At 34.7% G+C, this 23,002-nt stretch overlaps 1 protein-coding gene across 3 annotated transcripts in view; it reads right to left on the reverse strand.

Moving 5' to 3' along the window:
- The window catches only part of ITSN1 (intersectin 1), a gene marked incomplete at both ends in the record, with an annotated part of 89,229 nt that overhangs the window by 24,863 nt on the left and 41,364 nt on the right, over positions 1-23,002 (reverse strand). For 2 of the 3 annotated variants that reach the window (XM_079549705.1, XM_079549704.1), the window contains 9 exons: positions 3,126-3,171; positions 8,074-8,240; positions 10,386-10,468; positions 11,152-11,357; positions 12,209-12,368; positions 13,292-13,533; positions 20,049-20,170; positions 21,462-21,691; positions 22,785-22,906. In XM_079549705.1, the coding sequence (XP_079405831.1) occupies positions 3,126-3,171; positions 8,074-8,240; positions 10,386-10,468; positions 11,152-11,357; positions 12,209-12,368; positions 13,292-13,533; positions 20,049-20,170; positions 21,462-21,691; positions 22,785-22,906 (1,378 nt within the window). Of the gene's footprint in view, positions 1-3,125; positions 3,172-8,073; positions 8,241-10,385; positions 10,469-11,151; positions 11,358-12,208; positions 12,369-13,291; positions 13,534-18,121; positions 18,137-20,048; positions 20,171-21,461; positions 21,692-22,784; positions 22,907-23,002 lie in introns of all 3 variants that reach the window. The other variant, XM_079549706.1, reaches the window with a different exon arrangement.

A 23,002-nucleotide genomic window follows, 5' to 3' on the forward strand; every position in this document is an offset into this window, starting at 1 on the left:
AGAGCTGTATGGGTAGGATGCAAAAAATATCTGAAATGGAGAAGAATAATGACCATAATTAAAGCCATATGGCTCTTAAAATCAAGTTCCATAAATACTGTTTTCCAATAAACATGTTTTTGTAGCATCATTTTGGACAATGTTCCCTACAAAGAGATAGACGGTGACAACAGTTTTATGAAGATGTAGTAACAGAGGTGTAAACTAATGAAGGTCTGCAAAAAAATTCTCACCACCACACTAGACAAAAAATGGAAGTTTCTGAAATGCAACAGGCAGGGTTTATTTTGAAACCTTTCTTTTGTAGACATTAATAGAAAACTGGTGCCTTCTCTAACTTACCTCGCAGCAAAAATGTGACAGGAGAGTAATGGTAAGCACACAATTCTCTCTCAGTTACATTAGCCAAAGTGAATAGAGCAGTTCATGCCATTTTACAGTTGTGGAAATATAGATGAAAACTTAATCACCACAAAGTCTGACAGGGTTAACCCATTTCTGAACAGATGTGAACTGACAGGAACTTGTAAGTGGCTGCAGTTAGGGCTGAAATGTCTGACTGATAGCATTGAAGTCAGGTTTATCATGTCATCAAAACATGGTTAGGATGATAGAGAGAGTATATTTAATGCAATGATTATTGGAAACCTTCGGTAAAAGCGTGGACCAAACAGGTGATGAAAAAGGTCCTGGCTGAGAGTTAGAAAGATGCTTTACACACGGATCTGGAACATAAAAAATAGCATTTCAACTCTGAAAGCAGAAGATGGAAGAAAGAAATGCTAAGTAAATATGATATTTGTAGGTAGAATAGAAAGGTCTATACTGATAAAAGCCAGCAGCAGCACAGACTGTTCTGCACAAAGACAAAGCAAGCTTTTTGACAGGATACATGGCTGTAGTGCTAAAAGATCTACAAGATCTCAGGGGAATGGTAGGCTTTTCACAATTGCATCAATTCACCCACCTCAGAGCAATTCAGAAAGTAAAACGAACACTAGCAAAGAAACTAAATATGGGAATTGGTCTTTTTTTTTTTTTATTATGCAAAATCCTCTCTCTACCATAAAAAAACCATCATCTTCAATATATCATACTATGCATTCTATTGAGAGAACAAAAATCTTATAGCTTGTAACTCAGAAAAAAAAATCACTATTTTATCTACATAATGACAATCCACACAGCTCCAGATATCAGAGATCCTCTTTCACCAACTGGTAGCATATAGAATTTTTACTGTGAACTGATCTGAATTACAAATTAATATCTAGCTCTCATGTCAAAGAAAAGCAGAAAGTTGGAGGAAAACATGCAGCAAAATAAGTTTGGGGGATTTTTTTTGTGTGGTTTTTTTTGTTTTTTTTTTTTTCCTTTTCTGTTTTTTCAAGTAAAAAAGGAAAAAAGAAAAAAGAAAAAAAAAAAAAAAAAAGCTTTTATTCCAGGAAGGACTTTTAATTTTATTATATTTAAATATTGAATTACTAAGAAGAGATCCAATTCATTTACAGCTCAGGCCAGGAGAACCTGTCCTCTACCAAAAGAGATTCATTTAGAAAGAGAAAGAAATGTCTTCTCACAGATACAGTTGTCCCCATAATGCCACTTAAATTCCAAAAGACAGCATTTTCTTTTCCTTGTCAAACACAGACTATTATCAACACTCACTTGTTCATCCTGCTGCTTCTAGAATAAACTGGAATATTTCACCTCATTTATTAGCCTTTCACTTCTGTGGCAAAAACATCCATGAACCTCCTTGCTGAAAAATAGGCAGGACTGCTCTTAAACTGTTCTTAAATTCCAAAAAGTTCTAAATACACCTTTTGTCAACACAAACCCATCTCTCCTCTGCTTAATATTCAGATTTAGCACATTAGTGATTATAAGGCTGCTACTCAAGTCCTCTCATGCTTCATTCTCCCATGCATAGAAACAGGAGCTATACCTATCAGCATCTTGTCATTATTCCTACCAGGTCTCACTTTTACAGGTTTTCCAGAGTTCTTTTCTGCCTCTCTCAAACTTTTAATCTATTAACACAACTGTGTTTGGTTATTCAAAGCAAAGTTTAAAAGGGCAGAAGTAGTTTATTTCCAAACCCTTCTTTCCATAGAAAGTGGATGGATCAGTCAGATTTGCCGAGAGCAGAGGTAAAATAAGACAAATTAAGCTGGGGCTACTGCAATCTATTCTGCATCCTCTCTCTTTTCTCTTACACACTTGAGTAGTGAGCCAGTTCAGGCAGACAAAAAGCAACTTTCTCCCCACAAAACAAAATAAAACATGAATATGAGTATGTATATGGGTATGGAAATAGGCAGGACTTGGTAATCCACATCCTTGAACTACCTCACTAAGCAACTAAATAAGTTTCAGAGAAAGGGACAGAAGCATTGAACATCTCCTAATTTAGTTCAACTGGATGCAAAATCATATCTTTCATACAGAAGCAAATAAATACACTGAAGAGAAAAACAGAGATGCCTTCTGGAATGTTTACAAACGCCTGCCAGTGACAATGCGCTCTTTAAATGATCTTTGGAAAAACAGCTGTTTAAAAGGACAGCCCTTCCCCTGACCTCTAACCCAAGAACAAGAGGACTTCTTTCAAGCCAAAAAATAATCTGCAACATGATGATCTGCAACATGACCAGGCTTTTCAGGCAATAAACTACATGGCATACATACAAGGTATATGCTCTTGAAAATAGGAAGCAGACACAAGAGCTCAGAGTCAATGTATACCAGATTAGGGCAAAGCTGTGAAACCACAATGTGAAATGTGTACTTCCATTTCAGGGACACTGGAAAACTTGAGAAACTTGCGGGCTTCCACTGTTCTATTTGGTTTAGTTTACACTTGTTTTTGAGCAAGCAGATTTTTATTCCTTACCTATATATGCTACTTCAATACGGTGATGAATAGGTTATAAATTAATTTAATATAAACAGTATTCATTAATGTAAATTACTAAAGCATAACAGTGTATTTCAGAAGATATTAATGACCAAGAGCAAATGATTTATTATTATGGAAAAGATTTTGTTCCCACTGACATTTTTTCACTGACTAGATATACACAGTACTTAAGAGGAGGTGCTGTCCACTATATATGACTTACCAGGTTTCTTCCCTAAGCTTCCTGTTTTTCCAGCTGCTCCAGAAGCCTTGAAATGGAGAGGGAGATGTAAGTTTAGCAGTCATAATTATATCTTCAGTATATTAAAATGATTTACTGCACTTCACTTTAACACACCAAAAAAAGATGAGAGTAAAAAAACTCAAATGAAGTCTGTTCTTACAGGAACTCTTACTATTTGAGATGGCAATTAATATATAGAAATTAAAGAATGTGATGTACAGAAGTGGATAACTATATAAAGGTGCAGACATCTTTCCTAACTCTCCTGCCTTCCACTGACTGTAAATACCAATGTAATTACAATTTACATAGTATTTTCATTATTAACCTGCATATCTGCAAAATGTTAATGTTGCCAAGTTAAGCTAGTATGACAATAGTATTTTTCAATTCTCAAATATTTGGATTGCAAATATGCCTAAAAAGATAATCAGACATAATTATTTAAATACTGTACATATTGTGGTTCCAAATTTTCTTTTATGGAAAATTAGTTAATGTAGAAATCCTTCACTGCATCCCTAAGATGAGCTATATGAACTTTTTAGATGGTATGTGTTACATTAATAAAAGCTCCACTATCATTTCTTGTGCCTAGCTGAGAGCATAGGACACTCAATAGCGCTATCTGTCTTGACAAAGACAGCTAATTCCTTGGATCGTAGGAGGGTTCAGATGAGGTGTGAATATCCTGTTGCCCAAGCCAAGAGATTTACAAGAAAAGCTTTTGTGAACACTCATGAAAAAACTAGCAAAGCCATAGAAGTAGTTCAGTTCAGTTATGTTTAAGAAAACAGCTCTTCTGAAAAAACAAATTTAGCATAAAAATGCTTCTTAATTTACAAACTCACAGCTCTCCTGTTCAAAAATATATCTTTCCTAAAAAACACCAGTCACTTGGAAAAAGTTATCTTTACTTATTTTTTTTCAGTGCACTTTCAGACTAGTCACATACCTGCAATTAGAATATTCAAATCCAGGCGTGGTTTGGACTCTACCCTTGCATATCCCTTTCCTCAGTCATTTTGCCAATCTTTTTAATAGATACTCTTTGCAGGACAGAATCCCGTAATGCCCTAAATAATTATCTCACTTTCTTCCTAGTACATTGCCGCCTTAGCTATTAGAGTACAAATGTCTGATACAGATGACAGCAACATAGCAAATCTAAACTGTCTTTTGGTCAGAAATACTGAACATACATCATATCCTATTGCCTTCAAGTGATGCTCACAATGCTTCACCCTCTTCTCAATTTTTCCCTTAGCATCTTCCTCACATATCTGGAGCCTACATAAATGACTGGAGGGTTTTCAGAATACCAGATCCTCTAAGGAAAAGAACAACTTAATCCTCAATATTCTCCTTAACTTGATGTTTTTAGAAGCTGGGAATTTTTAATAATGAAACTAATAAAGGCAATAACTAAGAATCTAGTTGAATGACTGAGAGAACAGTGCCATTTTAAAAATGTGTATTAGTTTTGAATACCTCAATAGAATAGATTATTAGGAGAAATAACTGTCTTGAAGAGTATGTGACTGCTCTAGGACTTCAATGTTGGGGACATTTTCCAAGAAAGCTACTATGGAAGCCTGATCTTTCAGACTGAGCTAAAATACTTCATAGTGCTGTATTAGCAGAAAACTCAGTGGGGTTGGTGTGCATGTCCTATTACCTGAAACTGCCACTGGAAGGTGACAGTGAGGATAGGGAGAGGGTCGTTTTTGTTTTTGTTTTTTTTTTTTTAAATCCAAACATCTGGCACAAAAGCACGTTTCATACACCTAGCATACCACAACAGCCTTTGACATTTTGTGAATTCTAGGAAGGGTTGTGGAAAATGGATGAGGCAAGTTAAAAATAATTTGGTGTCAGTGCAACTTTCTTGTAAAAGACTGATTACAGTTACTTTCTGGAAAGCCAGCAAGTCTTCCTTTCTTTCCCTGGTTCTCTTTCTCTCCTGCCCTCCCCTTCCCCCCTTCTTCTATGACTACTGTGACCTATATTAACTTTTAAAAGTGAAATATGAAAGCATCATACAGTGATTAGATGCAAAGACTAAAGTTAGGTCTGTGAACAAGATGTTCCATGCAAAATGATGATGGGTCCATCCACAGACACGAGGAGAAAAGATTAAAAGATCTGGAACCAAATGAGAGGACTGGCACTAATACAGTAATATCAGAAATTGATACTACTTTGGTAAGTATTTTTCAGCAGAGAAATACCACTTTGCCCTCTTAACAAAGAACAAGTATTTGGACTTCCAAATAAAATTTTTTTTCAAACATCAATTAACAAGTGTCCAGGTTGTCAGATTAGGCATGTAGGGACTGATAAAGTAGGATGTGACACTATATCTTTGCTGGTAAACATAGATTATCCTGAGAGGGGAGTTTCAAAATCACCTTAACTAAACTGAGCCTGAGTTCTGTTTGAAGATTCTCTGAATCCTTGTTAAAGAAAAATAAGAAATAAACAGAAAACCCTGTTTCAAAAATTATCTAAATTAATAAACAGTGCACCTAAAGATAGACCCAACTTCTGGTCTCCCCTGGAGAAATATCTTGTACCCTTTTGTTAAGAAAAAAAAAACAGTGGAGAACAAATAACTCATTTTATCTCTTTTTTGTACATCTAAGACACTAACTGCATTTGAAGACATATTGTGCCAAATGATAACATCTTCTGAAACAAGAAGAACTTGCTCTGATAGTGTAATAAAACAAGGCAGTAGAATTACCAATTGTGTTGTACAGTAATGCCCTAAGAATTCAGACTGAATAGGTTTTGATTGCTAGATGTTTTACACAAGGTTTTATAAGTTGAGGGATCTACATTTTTGGTTTTCCAAATCCACCGTATCGATTCCATATTCCAATGCAGAGATAATTATCACACCAGTCTCAAGGAAAGGGTAAAATAAAAAAGCCGTACATACCTACCTCAATTTAACGAAAACTTTGAGAATAGACCATCAAGTTGCTTACTTGGAGAACATAAAGACATTCACTTTATTAATATGTTCAAACTTTAAGGAAGAGAAAATTCCTTAGTATGGTTGCTTGAGGTAAATGAATAGAACTACTGAATGATTAGCACTGCCTTGTTTTTCAGGCCTAAGTCAACAGAGCAGAACACAGTAAACTAATTTGTTTTTTTAGCAAAATTCTTCATGATCAGCCAGCAGCTGTCCAAGCACAGCAGCACATCCGAAAGTTAAGACAGCCACTATTGTGAAATCCTTTGCAAAAACTGGCTCTGTGACCAAGCTGAATAGCAAAACCTTGTACGTGTAATGGCAATTATCCACTTAGAACAACTACTATCTCTTGGGGGGCATGTGAATCACTTCAGGAAAATAACCATCCTGAATATAAATCTCCTTGAGCTCTGTACTCTTTCCTCTTTTTTTTTCTCATCAAGATTTTATCTGAAGATGTGGTTTTCACCAGCATAAAGAGCAGTCGGACCATTTTTAATAAACTGCACTTTGTGGTTTCAGGACCAGACAAGCTGAGATCAGACAAACATGAAACTGAGTTCTCTAATAAGCACAGTTCTCAGTATTAAATATCTGTTTCTGAGCTCTCTACAAAGACTTGCCAATATGTGCCTCTTCTCCATCAGACAGGACAAACATTTGATATGCCCAATACTTGAAAACACACAAAAGGCAACTTAACATATACATATACATTCAATATACATTCCCAGATTTTGAGACAAAAGTGTGTTAGAAATATCTCACTTGTCTTCAGGACAAACCTCTACCCCATCTTAATGAGGTGGCATCACAACTTGCTACTGTAAAACATGTTCTCTCTGAAAGAAAGTACTCCTAATCTAGTCGGGGACTTGACCCAACTTTTTGCTGCTCCACAGTCACTAGATAGATTTAAGGTCTGACCTGATGATCTTTCAAGGTCTCTACTGACCTGGGCTGTTTCATAACTCTACAGTTGATGCAATTGAAATGGCAGGAAAGAGCACAGGCATATCCAAAACTGAATGCTAAACATAAAGCACAACATTTCAATTCTAAAATGAAGATTGAACGTCTTGAACTGAGGTGCAGAGAATGGGACACAATACTTCAGAAGTGGCCTTGCCAGGGCAGAGGAGAGGGGGAGGATCACCTCCCTCGACCTGCTGGCCACACTTTTTTTAATGAACCCCAGTACACCATTGAGCTACTGGCTCATGGTCGACCTGTTGTTCATCATGACACCTACATAAATTTGTATTTATTTACTTAAAAAAAAACTATAGTTCTCAAAGACACAAACAAAAAGTCCTTCCCAAGAGATCAATACCATATACAGCTGACAATAAGCTAATTCCTACTGGTAGGTGAGAATTACCCTTCCCAAATAGACAAGGAACATAAATGAGAACACATCTTTCTTAAGAATGTCTAAAAAAAGTTTAACATAGACATGCTCTATCAGATTATTCCAGGATAAAATCAGATGAGACAGGACCTCTATTATTCAATAGAGTAGTTAGCTAATTTTTATTGCTAAATTTGTTTCCCTAAGTTGCAAGAACACTGAAACAGGGAAAGAAAAAAATATAATAAACTGAAATATTTCCCTTAATTTCTTTTTTAAAGAAAATGACAGAAGGATACAACTCAGCCATCAAAAACTTACCTGGAAAAAAAGTAATTGTAGCTATTTTTATTTGTCTCCACAAAACTGCTAAGTTAACTATCAATTTATCTAAGAGTTATTGTCATAAATGGCTCAGAATGGAACTTAATAAATTATGTTGTGAAATGTAACTATTATTTCCTTTTCCAAATTCATGTTCAGCAAATACTTCTTCTTCCCTTGCAAACCACTCACTTGCAAACATCCCTACAACACCAAAGAAAACATAACTCCCCCAGCCCAACTGTGAAACAATTTAATGTCTCTACCTCAGAATCTTTGAGTCTCACATAATTAGATGGGAAAACTCCTGTTTTATCACCCAGCGTTCCTGTCCACCAGTCACCATCTTTCTTTGTCACAAGAATCATATCACCTTGCTGAAAGGTTAGGTCTCCTTGCTCAGAACTCTCGTAAGTATACATAGCAACATATTCTGCAAGAAGGAAATAGATACACAACATGGGGAAACACTTGGTAACCTGCTCGATTATCATTTGCAAAGCCGAATAGAATATGATCTAACTAGAGGCTAGACAGAAGATAAATTGATTAATTACTTTATTCATAAAGCTTCAGTATTAATTATTATATAAAATGAAATAGATAGCAGAACTAAATACAGTCTATCAGAAGTCTGCCCTGGGGAATCTTTTTGGTAAAATAGTTTCCTAGTATAATTATTATTACATTATTATATTATACATTATTACTTTACATCAGAAAGTATTCTGAACATATTTCCCAGTGGTTTCTGATTTGTGCTGTTGACTAGCATTTTCAGATTTGAGGGCAGAAAAAAATCTCAGTACCCAAACATCTGTCTTAATCTTACATACTCTGTTTGGCTCTCATGTACAGTGAATTCTTTCATTACTTGAAGGTTTGCACAGGGAGCACACATCTCACTGCATCTTTTGAAACGGCTGGGAAATGTCAAGACAAAGCCTGAATGTTTTATTTTGTTAAAACACAGTCACCCACTTAGTATTCAAGTGCAAAAACACTAGACTGATGTTAAGTACTGCAGTGCATAACTGTACCACAGAACTACACAAAAAAAAACCCAAACACCTTTACAAAAAGGATTACAAAGAATTTTGAACAATCAATTAACATTGTAGACACAACTTGATACATTCTTACTTAACTAAGCATTAACAAACTTCACATGGGCAATAGATCACTGAAGATTATATCCTATGTTTCTGTGATCAGCTCTGGAATTAAGAACAGCTCACAGTATTTCAGGAAGATTATCATGCTTACTTGACAGAAATGTTCAAGTATTCCATTGCAACTGGCGATTGTTCCATTTGCTTGAACACTACATCTGACCAAAACCCTCAACTTGACTACTGAACTTCAGCAAGAATTCAAACCACAATAAATTTTCTTAATGAAAGCTAAGAGATAGTTTACCTAACAACTGCAGTTGAAGGAGACATACATGTGTTTGTACACAAGTACACAAAAACATTAAAATTCACAATGTATGCCATATACATGTATATTCTCCTATGTTCTCTACATCTAATAAAATATGGGTCTATCATCTTCTATTACTTCTTAAAAATGCAGCTTTTTTGAAATGTTTTTATATAAATTGTGTCCCTTTTTAATACTAATATATAACCTAAGATATCCTATAATTTACCAAAAAAGACAGCATTTCCAAATTGCTTTTAATGAAATACACACTGAGCAAGACTAGTTAGGTTTCAAAATAACTGATCATCCCTTTTTCCATTTTGGACAGATTTCTAACATTCTCTTCTTTCAATTTCTGTAGTGTTCATGTCAGTAACTTATCAAATACAACAATAACCAAAGAAACTCTTCCACTTGAAATCATATGTAGAATTGTAGCTGAAAAATGCAAGGCATTCTGAAGAGATTATGTAGATATTAATTTGTAAACTAAATTTAGATCCATTAATTTACTCTGACTGTGATTTAAGTTAACCTTACAGACATTGCACTGAAGTGGAGTAGAGTGCCCACAGTCTGTTAGCACAGCTCATATGGAGACATTAACAACTAAGAATACAAGTCTTTTAAAACCCTTCAGAGGCCTGACAATTATCTGTCTGTGCCCCATATGCTCCATTCTTAAAAATGAGGGGTAGCTTTGACCATAAGTATCACAACTTTCAAATAAAGAAACTACAATCAGTTACAGGGAGCTTTAATGGAACAGTGGAAATGAGTACCGAGTGAAATTGAGACATTCATTAATAATTGCTGCCATCATTAATTACTTATGAATTACAAATAAAAACAACATGGAAGTGTTTTACTGGCCCTCTGCAAAAACCCATTCTGAACAGTTCCATGGGGAACTGAACTGATACCAAAATATTTACATACATACTAGTATGTATAGTATGGAACACTATAAACTGTAGAAGAAATGTTCAATTATTGTTTCTACATATACAACATACCCACATTTTTACAGGCCTGATCTTAAAACAAACCTGTTTTGTTGATTCTGGGCTCATTTTTGGTAATACGCAGACTACTTACATTTAATCACATAGTAAAATAGTGTCAATGCCATCCAGTCTGGAATGCTTACCTTCACCTGACATAGTTGCTTTAGCTGCTGGTGATGCTACTCTTTTCAGACTAGCAGGACTTTCTGAAGAACCAGAATCCATGCTTTACAAGAGAATAACAGTTATTTAAGAAATTAAATCTCTTCAGAAGATGCTTAATGTATGACAAAAATAAAATATGCACATGTACCTCTAAGCAATTCCCTAAATTTTCTAATAGACAGTAAACTTGCAAATTACATATTTCAAGTACGATGGCTACTTGTAGTTATAATTAAGTAAATGCATGGAATACACAGTTTGCTGCCCCTCCTTCTCCCTCAGAAGAAAAAAAATCTAAAAACATTGTAATTAGTATTAGTGATGTTAATGCTGACTTCACCTTTCACAGAACTAGATTCTGATTGTTTCATCTTCTGAGAATAATGATAAGTGATTAAGCTTTGATGTACTGTATTTTATTCTGGGAAAAAATAAGCTGAGACTTATATAGCTATAATTCATGTCAAAATAGTAACTTCTTAGTTGCAAGTCACATATAATTAAGACTGTAGATTAAACTTTAGGTCTATTGGTGGTGGCGCATAGTGCAAGGAGAACTGAGGTCAGCTTACATATTCCTCACCTGAATTTTCAGCAATGGGAGTAAAAACCTAACAGAGAAGAGTTGCATAAAAATATTTATACAGAGTTGAGTCTAAACTTTAAAACTCAAGTGAGCAACTCTTCATATATATTTAATCAATATAGTATGGAAGTAAAGTATGGTATAAGCAAATACAATACCTTGTTGACTTCCTAATGGGGCCTGAAATAAGCTTCACATATGACTTAGGAAACCACCCCTTTTGTCCTTGAACTTCTCCAAACCACCACATATCTTGCTGCTCTAAAACTGTGATGACATCATTTTTGTTGAAATTAAGGTGGTTATCTTTTTTTGCTCTCCAAGGATACAAAGCCTGTGCTTGAAGTCCCTCCACTTTTTCACCCTAATGCAATTTAGAGAAAAAGAGAGAGAATTCAGTCTTGCAATACTTTCCACAAAGAAAACTCCTTATGGAGTTACATTCTTATACTATTTATATAGCCACAATATACTGTGACTTCTCCTCATCTGTATAAAGCAAAACATGTCAGTCAAAATTACAAAGTAATACAAGAAACGCCCACAGACCTCCTACATTTCTATCTGTTAATGTGTAATCACTGTAATGCAGGACTATTTGGAAGTTTGCTTCTTTGCAATTTCTACAATTAAGATATAGATACAATAAACCCTTGACAAAGTTATTTTGAAAGGTTTAAAGCAAACTTTACAGAAAATTATGTTCTGCTGCTAGTAATATATTGTATATACTACCTTTAAGTTTTGTTCAAAGACACTAAGGTATTTTGCATTTATCAGAACAACACATTAGCTTACAAGAACAATGTGTCCAGTTGAGGAAAGTGCAGTCTCTTACAGATGGACTGAATTCATCTACTGTGAAGCTTAGTCTCATCTACACCACTTAACCATATAACCCACTCTGGAATGAAGATTGTTGTCATGTGATTTAATAAAGCCCAAAGGAAGTGATTCAAAAATAGCACCCAGCCAAAACTTTAAGAAGACTGGACCACTGTAGCTTAAAAAAGCCAGCAAAGAACAGCAGAACAGCAGCTTGTTTGTGTTAGATTCTGCTACTGACTTTGTTAATGGGTGTACACTAATGCTTTAGCACTCCAAACTGTCCTAGTTCATGCATCTCAGGAAGGGGTTTCAATTGTAAACGTTGGCTCTTTGCTATCCAGAAGTTCATGCTGGCTCAGAACAGTTCCAGTGAACACAGCTGCTCACCTGACCCAAAACAGGAGAGGGAGATGATCCTGTAACAGTGGCAGGGGTGAAGGCTGATCGCTGCCGCAGCTGCCCTGCACTGGGAACTGTCAACGATGGCTGAGCTGCCCAGGCATCCCAGTTGTCTGTCTCTGGTTTCTCATTAGTGTTTGCCGGCCATCTGAAAATAAGTGAATTACATTATTCCTACTGTATTCTAAGGAATAAAAATGCTCACATGCAAAGAAAAAAATTCTACATTCTAGGTCTATTTCTTGTAATTCAATACTCCATGAGCTATTAGCAGTGAAATTAACTCTGCAGTGAAAGTTAGGCAATCAAAGAGAGGGTTACAATAAATACATTTCCAGAAGGCAGCCTCTAAGAACAGTTAATTGCTCATCGTTGCTCATTTATGGCCAACCATTTCTGTAATTTAGTTTCACTGTTCAGGTGTGCCCCCATACAATGAAAATGTTAAGTACTGCAGTCTGTATTATGCACAGTCACTGACCTCTCACATGCCTCTGTGTTATGTCTCATACTACTTCAAATCCTTACTTTTTTTCTTTTGCTTAAAATTATTTCCTACTGACTTTTCAACTCTTTAAAAGAGTTTCGCACTATCTCTTATCCTTTAAAATGTCCAACAAATCTCATGATCCCTACCTTTGCCTCAAAGTACCTACTTAAATGATCAAAATTTAGTGAACTCGAGGAGCATGATAAAATAACCCAACTTAAATCTTCTCTGCCTGTTTTCTTTGCCTGCTTCATGTGCTCTTAGCTGAGTAATCAGTTGTACGTCTGGACTGTAATCGTGCCAAGCGCACAACCAACAAAACTTTTCTCATGTCAGGGACAGCATTACTAATTTTTATGAAAAGCATGAAAGTGTGTATTATCTACCTAGATATGATAGGAGAATAATTCCAGTTTTACAAGGCTGCAATTGTAACTATTTACTACAGAAAAATATTTTACTTCAAACAAAATCTTTATCTTTTGCAATCTGTGTACTTTGTGTCAACTTCTTGTCATAGTCTAATCAATTAGAAAGTACTCCAATGGTACTTTGAGGCGATAATCACTACCCAAACATACGTTGAACTGAAGTCTGCCCAGTTGTTGGCAGTTGTCGTGCACTCTGTAGATGCAGCAGTTCCTAGTGATGTAGTTGTTTCATGCACAGAAACTTTAGGTGCAGGAGCTGCCTCAACTGGTTTTATAGACGCTGGAACTTCACTTTCAGGTATTTTTTCTGCGTAGTTTGCCGGGAACCATCCAGTTTTTCCCTTCAATTCTCCACCAAGCCACCCTGGTTCTCCAGTCTGACTTTCATCCACCTGCGGATACATTACATTAGAAAGCTAAGAAACATAATATACAAATGGTATACTAAAAAAAAAAAAAAAGAATTCATCTCATCCACAGTAATTAACTTTATCTACTTACAGAGAAATGAAAACTTTATTACAAGTACAAGCTCCACCTAGGTAGAACTTTGTTATTATTATTTAATTTACCACTGGGAGAATTATGCCGCCAGCTATTCTTTCAATAACCTTTAATAGCTAAGAGAAGATTTTGCAATGTAATGTGCTTTGCAATGTTTTTTTTTTTTTTCCAAACCAGAATCAAAAGGTTTTCTGGGTGATAAGGTAAAAAAAATTAAATAAATAAATAAATAAAAATTTTCATTTCAGCCCTAATGCATAAGCCAAGCATAGTTTTTGAAACAGATGCTTGAAAGTCTGTCACAGCACACCAGTTTTGGAGATATTAGTTCTGGAGAACTAATGAGTTTGGGGGGTTGGACTCGATGATCTCTGGAGGTTCCTTCCAATCACTACAATTCTGTGATTCTGAGAAGACCATTTTGTGTTGCTATTTCTGTTTTAAAACATTTTAAAGTTTTTTCTAAATTTCCTTTTGCAGAAAATACAACAGAAACACAGCATATTAAAATCAACATCCACCAAACAAATTCAAAACAACAGTGACATATTTTCTAACATACTTATATGAAATAATTCCATGGTGATAAAGAATCAAGAATTGCAGAAGAAAAATAATCCACCATTACTATCCCTCCTCATAACTCATTAATTGATGTGGTAGCTAAACACTGACACAATATCTGGAGGCTGCAGACACTTTTTTTTTTTTTAAAAAAGGGCAGTAATTGCATTAGGTAATAATTACAGCAAATCTGGTGATCTAGCTATCCAACCTGCCTTTGATACTACAACAGAATTTCAGTTTCAAGGGGCTTAAGCAAATGTTTAAGTTTCAAGGGGTTTAAGCAAACATACAAACAAGGTTTGCTCCTGTAGCATGTCAATAACATACATCTATCTGCTGCAGATTCCCAAGCAATGATCAAGTTGGCAGTAAAACCAGGCCAGTAATGAAAAGTCACATGATCAGCTCTACACAGGAGCTGGTTTTTTGCAAGAATTTAATCTGCTTAGGCCAGTAGCATACAGTATTTTAAAATACATAAAAGTTTCTAATGAGAGCGTAAGTCATGCGTTTACTGTTGCAGTTATTAATATAGCAACTAGTGAAAGATGCTTAAATCCCTAATTCAAAATCACCTCACCCTCCTTCCTAAGCATTCATTATCAACACGAGGCATTTGTTGTTAACAGTATGCTACATGAGCTACAGAATTAGAAATTCTTTTCAGTCAAAGGAGACTTCAAAATATGGTGACAAAGGATGACATCCTACAACGGCATGTGGTAGTATCTCAGAACTGGCTGCTTCAACAATTGGAAATGCACCAATCTATACATTCTGTTTGTGTGGAGAAAAAACAACAACAACAAAAATCCACAGTGGTAAAAAATTATTTGTGGCAATGGTGTAAATGAGTCACTCGAGACCAAGAGAGGGAACATTGTTTTGCATAGAAATGACTCCAACTGAAGCAGCAAAACCTCCGATTGTTCCTGGATCACTCCTTGGAGCTAGACAGATTGCTTTGCTTTATACCCTCTGCTGCCTCTTTCACTGCCTTATTACTGTAATTTGTAACCCACACTCCTCTTCTGGTGCAAAACAATCCATTATTTCTGCTTTTTGTTGCATGTATCTTCTGTCTCAGTCCCTATTAACTCAAAGTAAAACCAGAAATGAATGAAGTACATGCTTGACCAGTTCAATGTGGTTTTACTGCAGTGCAGGGCGAAATTTCCACTGCAGAGCTGAATAGGATTTGTTAGCGCAGCAATATGAGTGATGGAAGGTCACAGCAGAGGTGAATCTTGGGACAGCAAGGGAGAGATGGACTATCAGCACCCACTGCAGAGTTGAATAATCTAAGCAGTAATAACAAGGACACAGTTCCTACATTCAGTTCCTCAGGTTGTATCTAGAATCACTAATACACAAAAGAATCAGTACTGAAAGACCAAAAATGTGTCATCATGGTCTTCAGAAAGTAGCATCTTTGAGACAAATCACAGTAAACACAAAAAAACACTGTGATTTTTCAGCAGATGAAAAAAAATCACCAAAGCAATTTTTAAAGCAACTGATTTAATGTCTTCTTAGAAGGCAGCTTTATGTTATTATTAAGAAATTCTTAAAACAGCTTATTAGGATACTCAAAAGTATTATTCAATCAAATTAAGTTTTCAGTACATATTCATAGAAAGACACTTTGAAAAGCAATTTTTATTTTATAGTTCTTTGAAAATGATTTCTCAGTTATTCATATAAAATATAACTTGGATCTACTTTTGTTACACAATACTAGAACTTTAAATAAATTCCTTTGTATGTTTTTTTCAAATTAATTTGTTCTGATTACCTTCTGTTTTTATACTCACCATCCCAAATCCCTACAAGAAACTCTATTCCAGATTATTTTTTGCAAAATACAACTAGAATATAAATGTACATCTGAACAACAAATAGAAGTGTGTGCGTACTTTTAATTTACTCAATCATACTTCAGAGACACAGCTTACATGTTCCCATTCCCAATGGCTGAACACAAGTGACAGAAGTAAGAGCAATACAACAACAAGCGGCAGAAGCATTGGGAACAGCTAATTTCTTTCCTAACAAAAGGACTGGCTTGCAGTGGCCTAATCCACTTTGAACTGGCTTGTGTATCACTAGCAGTCCATGCACACAGAAAGAGAAGTTCTGTTTTACAACAGTGATTCACACTACATATGAAGTCAAACCCTTAGTCTCAAAAAGCTATTTAATGAAAGCTAAGCAAAGTACCACTGTTCATTTTGCTCAACAATCTACCCATTAAATCATCATTTTAACTTTACTTCATTTGTAAGCTTTTGATCTATATATTCTGAGAATACTGAAATTCTTATTATAAATCTGAATTTAAGCTCTGCCTGCCAGAGGCCATATGTTGACTACGCCTACACAAGATCTAACACAACAAGGCTGCCTATGTATCCATTACAAAGAACAGTCATTCTAAGTTTCACAATCAACAACTAAAAAAACCGACAACAAACTAGCATTATGAAATTGTTCTAGTCCTCCCATTTGAGCTTCTTCTTCTTTGAGCTTTCTATTTAACATACATTCTGCTATCCAAGTCACTGCAGTTCAGTTAGTCAATAATTCAACTGTATTTCACTGAATTAAGTTTATTTAAACAGGCCGAATTATATCAAAGAGAATCAGTAAGAACAGAATCCATTCATTTGCTCCAAGATGGAACCCAACAGAAGCAAATGCCAGCAGAATCTGTTTTTGTCAGAAAGCCCTCCAAAGGAGAATAATTCCATACATTGTATACATAATAGTAAGCACATAATAAGGTCTTGAACAGACAGAGCCCTGAACCAAGCATGGCTTTCTCAGCACAGGATATACTTGTTTCCAGAAAAAAAAAAAAAGCTTGTTTAAGTTATAATTAGGGTTATAAATCAATCTATATAGTGAAAGAAATAACAATGTTAAAGTGAAAGGAATTAAACATACATAAAAAGGTAAGAAGCTGAGAAAATAGAAATTCAAATTAAAATACAAATATCCTTTACTGAAAAAATAGATATAAAAAAAATACAGCCCAAGCCTCACAAATTCTCTAAATCATTTCACAAGATGTATCAGTCCTACAATTGACTAACACACATACTCAAAAGCAAAGCAGAAGAAAGCTCTTCTTGTCTTTACTTTTGCAAATACCTTCAGACTGAACTCTCCTCCTTCTCCTCATTTTCACCATGACAGACCCCAACATTCACACACAGTGTAAAAGTGTATTACGCTATTGTATGAAGCTATTTACAAGCTGTACACCTATTAAAGCCCCAAGTCATTCTGACATAATGAATTCTGCAGTCCCCTATAATCATTTTAATCTTTACTCATAGCAGTGACAGTTTGCATGATATCTCCTGTATATAATATATAGGCACAGCACATGGCTTCATAAGCTTGCACAGACAATGCCATTTATAGCACTAAAATGAGGAAATGCTAAATTTGCCTATGTTAGAACACGGTTACTCTACACTGTGTTTAGAGTAACTGTGTCTAAACTCTAAACTCATAATGTTTGTTTTGTTAAACACGGTAAACTCCTAACTGCACAGGTCAACATAACTACAGAGTTGCATTTATGTCATAAATGAGAAATCAGATGCACTTTCACATGTAAGCTTGTAAATTACTATTTTCCAATAAACATAACTGACTGGAACCTTGTGGAACCACATGACATGACAAACACTGAAGACAGAGTCTAGGAATCCAAATGCCCGTTATCAAAAGTAAGTTCCAGTTCACCGCACTTAAATTACTTTTGACAATGTGGGCTGATTTGTTATTTTACTCCTACATAAATTAAAAAAAAACAAATAAACTACATGATAACAGAATCTTGATTTATGAACATGAATAAATTGCGTAGACTTCCTAACAGCCATATAGCACACTTACCCATTCCCTTTTAACCTCCATCAGGAAAGCAATGATTTAAAGCAAGGCAGAATTATAACACATTTCACAAAAGTGTCTTACATTAATTTTCTAAGAGTAGCCCATTTAAGCAATTACTGCAGAGCAGGAGATAAATCCCACAGGAATCAATCATCAGGTTTAATTATTGTTAAATGGATGTTAAGTAAAGAAAACTGAGAGGTAGAGAATATTTTCTGGAGTAAGTTAAAGTCCAAAACAAGATACAAGAAGACTCAAATTACCCCTAAGTTCTTATTTTGGCAAAATGGTATTTCCCTGTGATTCTACCTTGTGGTGATTACTCTTCCTCAAGAAACAAACAAACAAACAACATTATATGCCTAGGCAATAATCTACTTTCCAATAAAGTAAGATAGAACATTTTCTAGAGCCTAAATACACGCATGTATCCACATCCTCTCTAATTTAACAACACACTCACCTATACTATTTATTGATAAAGAGCAATAAAAACTGCAGTATTATTCAGAATGGGATTGGTCCTCTTTACAAGTCATTCAGTACTGCTACTAATCTAGAATACACGTTTATTTTCCAAAAGCAGATTCCCATGTCACAAATATTTCACTGTGGCACAACAAAAGGCTGAGAGATGAGGGCTCATCTCTGTAGAATAGATGCATTTCCTTTAAAGTTACCATTACAATTTAGGACAGACTACAAGGTGTAATTTTTTTCCAAAATTCATTATTACTGTGCTAAAAACAATAGCTCCTAAAACAGTTTTTTTGGGGTGAAACACTATAATGAATATACCCTCCCACAGTGAGAAAGATACCATCTGATATCCACGCCAGGCATTTTTATTATGAGCAGACATATGCATGCAAAGGTCATACTAGCAATTTATTATTATTAATATAATTTCCATTACTGTAGTCATTAACATCAGAACTGAAATTTTAAAATATAATTATGCATACAAGCAGAAACCAGCTTCCAAGAATTTGAATATTAATATGACAGTTATAGGCTTATAGGTAGATTATATTCCAGTAACTCTACTACTCTTAAAAAATGAATGGAAATGCTTCTGTGTCAACATGCCTGCAAGTAAATTTTTACATTTTCAGGTTTCCATTTTTTTAAAAAGTGATATTTTATCTACTTCATATCCTCTTGAGAATAAATGTAAAACTGCCTCATGAAAAAAAGAGAGTAAATCATACAGTTTTAAAATTACAACTAAATTAGGTCATTAAGTCAGAAATAATGACCAAAAGAGCTGTAGAAAAATTCCAGTATTGTTAGAGAAGTATCGCTACAATACAAAGACTACATCAGCACTGCTGGGATCATGACAGAAGTGTAGTCATCTTGCAGCTAAGTGTAATTGTTTCACTTTGTGCTACCCTGGACATCACATTCTCTTAATAAAAAAAAATTATTCCTTTTTTTATTTATTTATTTTTTTTACCCCCGCTCTTGTATTACTCATCTAAGAAAATAAATTTCTTATTAGAAACATTCTTTATCTATCAAAATCAGTTTTTTATTTAACCCATAGCAACCATACTCTCATTTGAAAATAACAGGAATTGTATTTCCTGGGTACCCTGGAGAACAAGAAACTTTTCACCATGTACAGGAACCTTTTCAACACCTCTGCATCTCAGACACACACAGCTCAGCACACTAAAACTAGCACAATCTACACATAAATTATCTTTCAGTTTTACAATACAATGAACTTTAAGAAGCTATCCATAATTAAGAAATTATTGTGTCACATCCTGTTTATTTTGGTATTCACTAAAATATTGTTCTCAAATTAAAAAAAAATAAAAAAATAAAAAAATCTGGCCATATTAATTTCTCTCACACAAGTACAAAACCTGAACTATTTTTTCAAGCAATTATATCACAGTCTGTTGTCTGTTCTTACCATGACTATGTCGCCAGGTTGAATAGTGATTTCATCATGGCTTCTTGATTCAAAAGGATACAGTGCTCTATAATACACTATTTTTACATCCTCCTGAGCAGAAATTGTTAGTGGAGCTTTTCCTGAGCAAATAAAAAAACACAGATACAAACAAAAAAACACATCATTTTTCCATACTTGAAAAATATGATAAAATTGAATAAATAAAAAACCCAATACCTTATATATTGTACATTAACCTCTTCTTATACAAGAGGAAATAAGAAAATTAATGATTTCAAATGTAACTCATACTGTTCTCTCTTCTTAACATCATGTAAAAAATTACTATATTTTAACTTTTTTGATATGCAACTATTTTTACAGAAAGAACTGTGTACTTATTGTGCAACACACGTGACTTATCAAATGCTTCACTGATTATGTTTAAGTCTGATCACTAACCTATAGGTTCAATTCAAACAGTAATGTTCTTGCATGCAACAGTGGTATCCCAAATACTTCTAGAGCCTGCTTATGTAGCAGCCTCAATTGCAGCCTGAATATAGTCTCAAAAAAGATGTCTCAAAATGTTCTAATACACACGGATTAGCTGAAAAGAGGTCACTTACAGATTGGTGCTTTAAAAATCACATGCTGTATTACAGATGCATTATTAGTGAAAAGAAGACTAGAGAAAAAACAGATAAGCTACATTTCTCCTGTATAATGCAGTTCCTATTTTGCCCTGTACAAATAATACCTAGCAAATAGATATAATTGATAAAAGCTAGATTACAGCTAAAAGATAGAAAGCAATTTCCCTTTTATGCAGTCCTCTGATCAATTATTTAAACAAATATTACAATCCCAATTAATTCTCATGCATAATTATCAAAGCTACTCAAGAGTGTACCACAATTCCAAACATGGGCAAAAAATTAGGTTATAATACTGAAAAAAGCTCTCAGCTGAAAGTGGTCAAGTGCATAGTAGAAGAGATTCTATCATAGACTTCAGGCCATTTGTTCAGTAAGCAACATGCATAGTAAGGAGGAAAAAAAGTAACTGCATGACACTATAAAAAATTCACATCAATACAAGAGTTGTAATGAGAAGTGTTGTAGTAATTTTTGGTACCTTATAGCAGGATTTTACACAAACATACAGCTTAGATTCTCCCTTTGATTTGGACTGTGAGTCTCATCAACTACATTTTATTCTGTCTGCTTAACATCTTACTTTTAAAAATACTGAAGCCTAAAAGTGAACAAGTTTTTGGAATCTAAAGCTCAAATCGTACATTATTTACTTCAACAAAATGAGCAATCCAATCCTGAAACGTAGTACTTTCCTGTATTACATGAGAAGACAAACCAAAAATAATTTTTAAGTGAGGTATGTGCAACAGTATTTTTTGAATTTTTCGTCTACCTGCATTTGACCATGGAGCCTGGACAGCTGGCTTAACTGGTTCTTGATGTGGTTGGAAAAGCTTACTCGGTTTCTCTTGGATTTCCTGTTTCCCCTTATCCTCACTTTCCTTCTTCTTAATTATTTCTTCCCTTTTTTGCTTGTCATCTTCTTGATTTTTTTTTTGCCATTGAGGTTCTTCTTCTTGTTGCACTCGATCCAGCCGTTGTTTATCCCGATCCTGGATTCTCCTGTTGGATAAGTAAAAAATCTTTCTTGAGTTAGTCAAACAAAATATCAGAGATTTTCCTTATACATAATTGACAATAAAAAGTGTAATCCTTACGGCTTTTCTGTATCCTGTCAGATCTGGTAATTTTATTTTGGTAAATTAGCAAGCACCCCAACACATTTTCTAACAGTGACTCTTAAAAGGTAAAGAAGAATGTATGAATTCTTAAAGAAAGAGCTGTGACTCTCAGACAAGTGAGAGAATTTTCTTTTTAAACTACTAGTAGCTGCAGGGCTCTATTACTTCAAGTTGCTTTGTCTTTTTATTTAAAAACCAATTTCAATGACTTTTCATTTTAACTCACATGTAAAGTCTATTCCTCCAGAAGATAATTCCACAGAACTCTAACAGAGTTACAGAGCAACCTCAGCATTCAGTAAGAAATGAAAAACCTGTTGTGTTTTGGAGCTGGAAGAAGGTAAAGGGAGGAAGTGAAAAAAACATCTAACATATCTGCTTTTTCCTCAGAACTGTATATTATTCCCACAGTCATACAATTCTGCACGGAAGTAGACTTACTAAAGCAAATTACCTTTAGGAGTTCTTCAAAAAGGTCTCTATGGTCCCCAATAGCTTAAAAAAACACTAAACTGCTAAAAATGGAATCAAGCAGCTACAAATGAATGATGTCAGAATAAAAGTAGTCATTAAATTATATGACATTCACTTTACATAAATATTATACAAATACATTCGAAAACTTCTTCAAGTGTGTAGCAAGAAAATATTAGCTATGTCCTTACATGTAGAAGTACCTTTAAGCAATGCTGCTGAAATCTGTAAGTATGTGACAGTTAAAAGTACAGATTTAGATCACCTCCACAACATGCTTTTCATTTGAGGATAAATAAAAAGATTCTCCTGATTTCAAAACAAATCATCTGCACTGAACTGAAACCTGATCTACGTCTTGGATATTTTTGCCATTTAGTGATATATTATTTGAGATCAGACTACGCTCTGGGAAACATGAAGTTTGTTTGACTTTGTTGCAAAATGCTTTGCACTCCAACACCTCTGCAGTAAGGGCATAAACTTGAGCACTTTGCTACCTTTGAGCTTCTCTTTGCTTTTCCAGTTCTGTCTTCCTTTCTTGTTCTTTCTGTTTCAGCCTCTCAGCTTCCAAGTTCTTTTGTTTCTGAAGTTGCTGTTTGTTATGTATTTCTCTCAGCTCCTAGACAAAAAAAGCAAAGAACGTGTAAACATATGCTATATTAATCATAATTAATGGCCTCATATATTTTCATTGTGAGGTAACAAAAATCACAAA

The sequence above is a fragment of the Tetrao urogallus genome (assembly GCF_951394365.1).
Source record: "Tetrao urogallus genome assembly, chromosome: 1".
NCBI lineage: Eukaryota > Metazoa > Chordata > Aves > Galliformes > Phasianidae > Tetrao > Tetrao urogallus.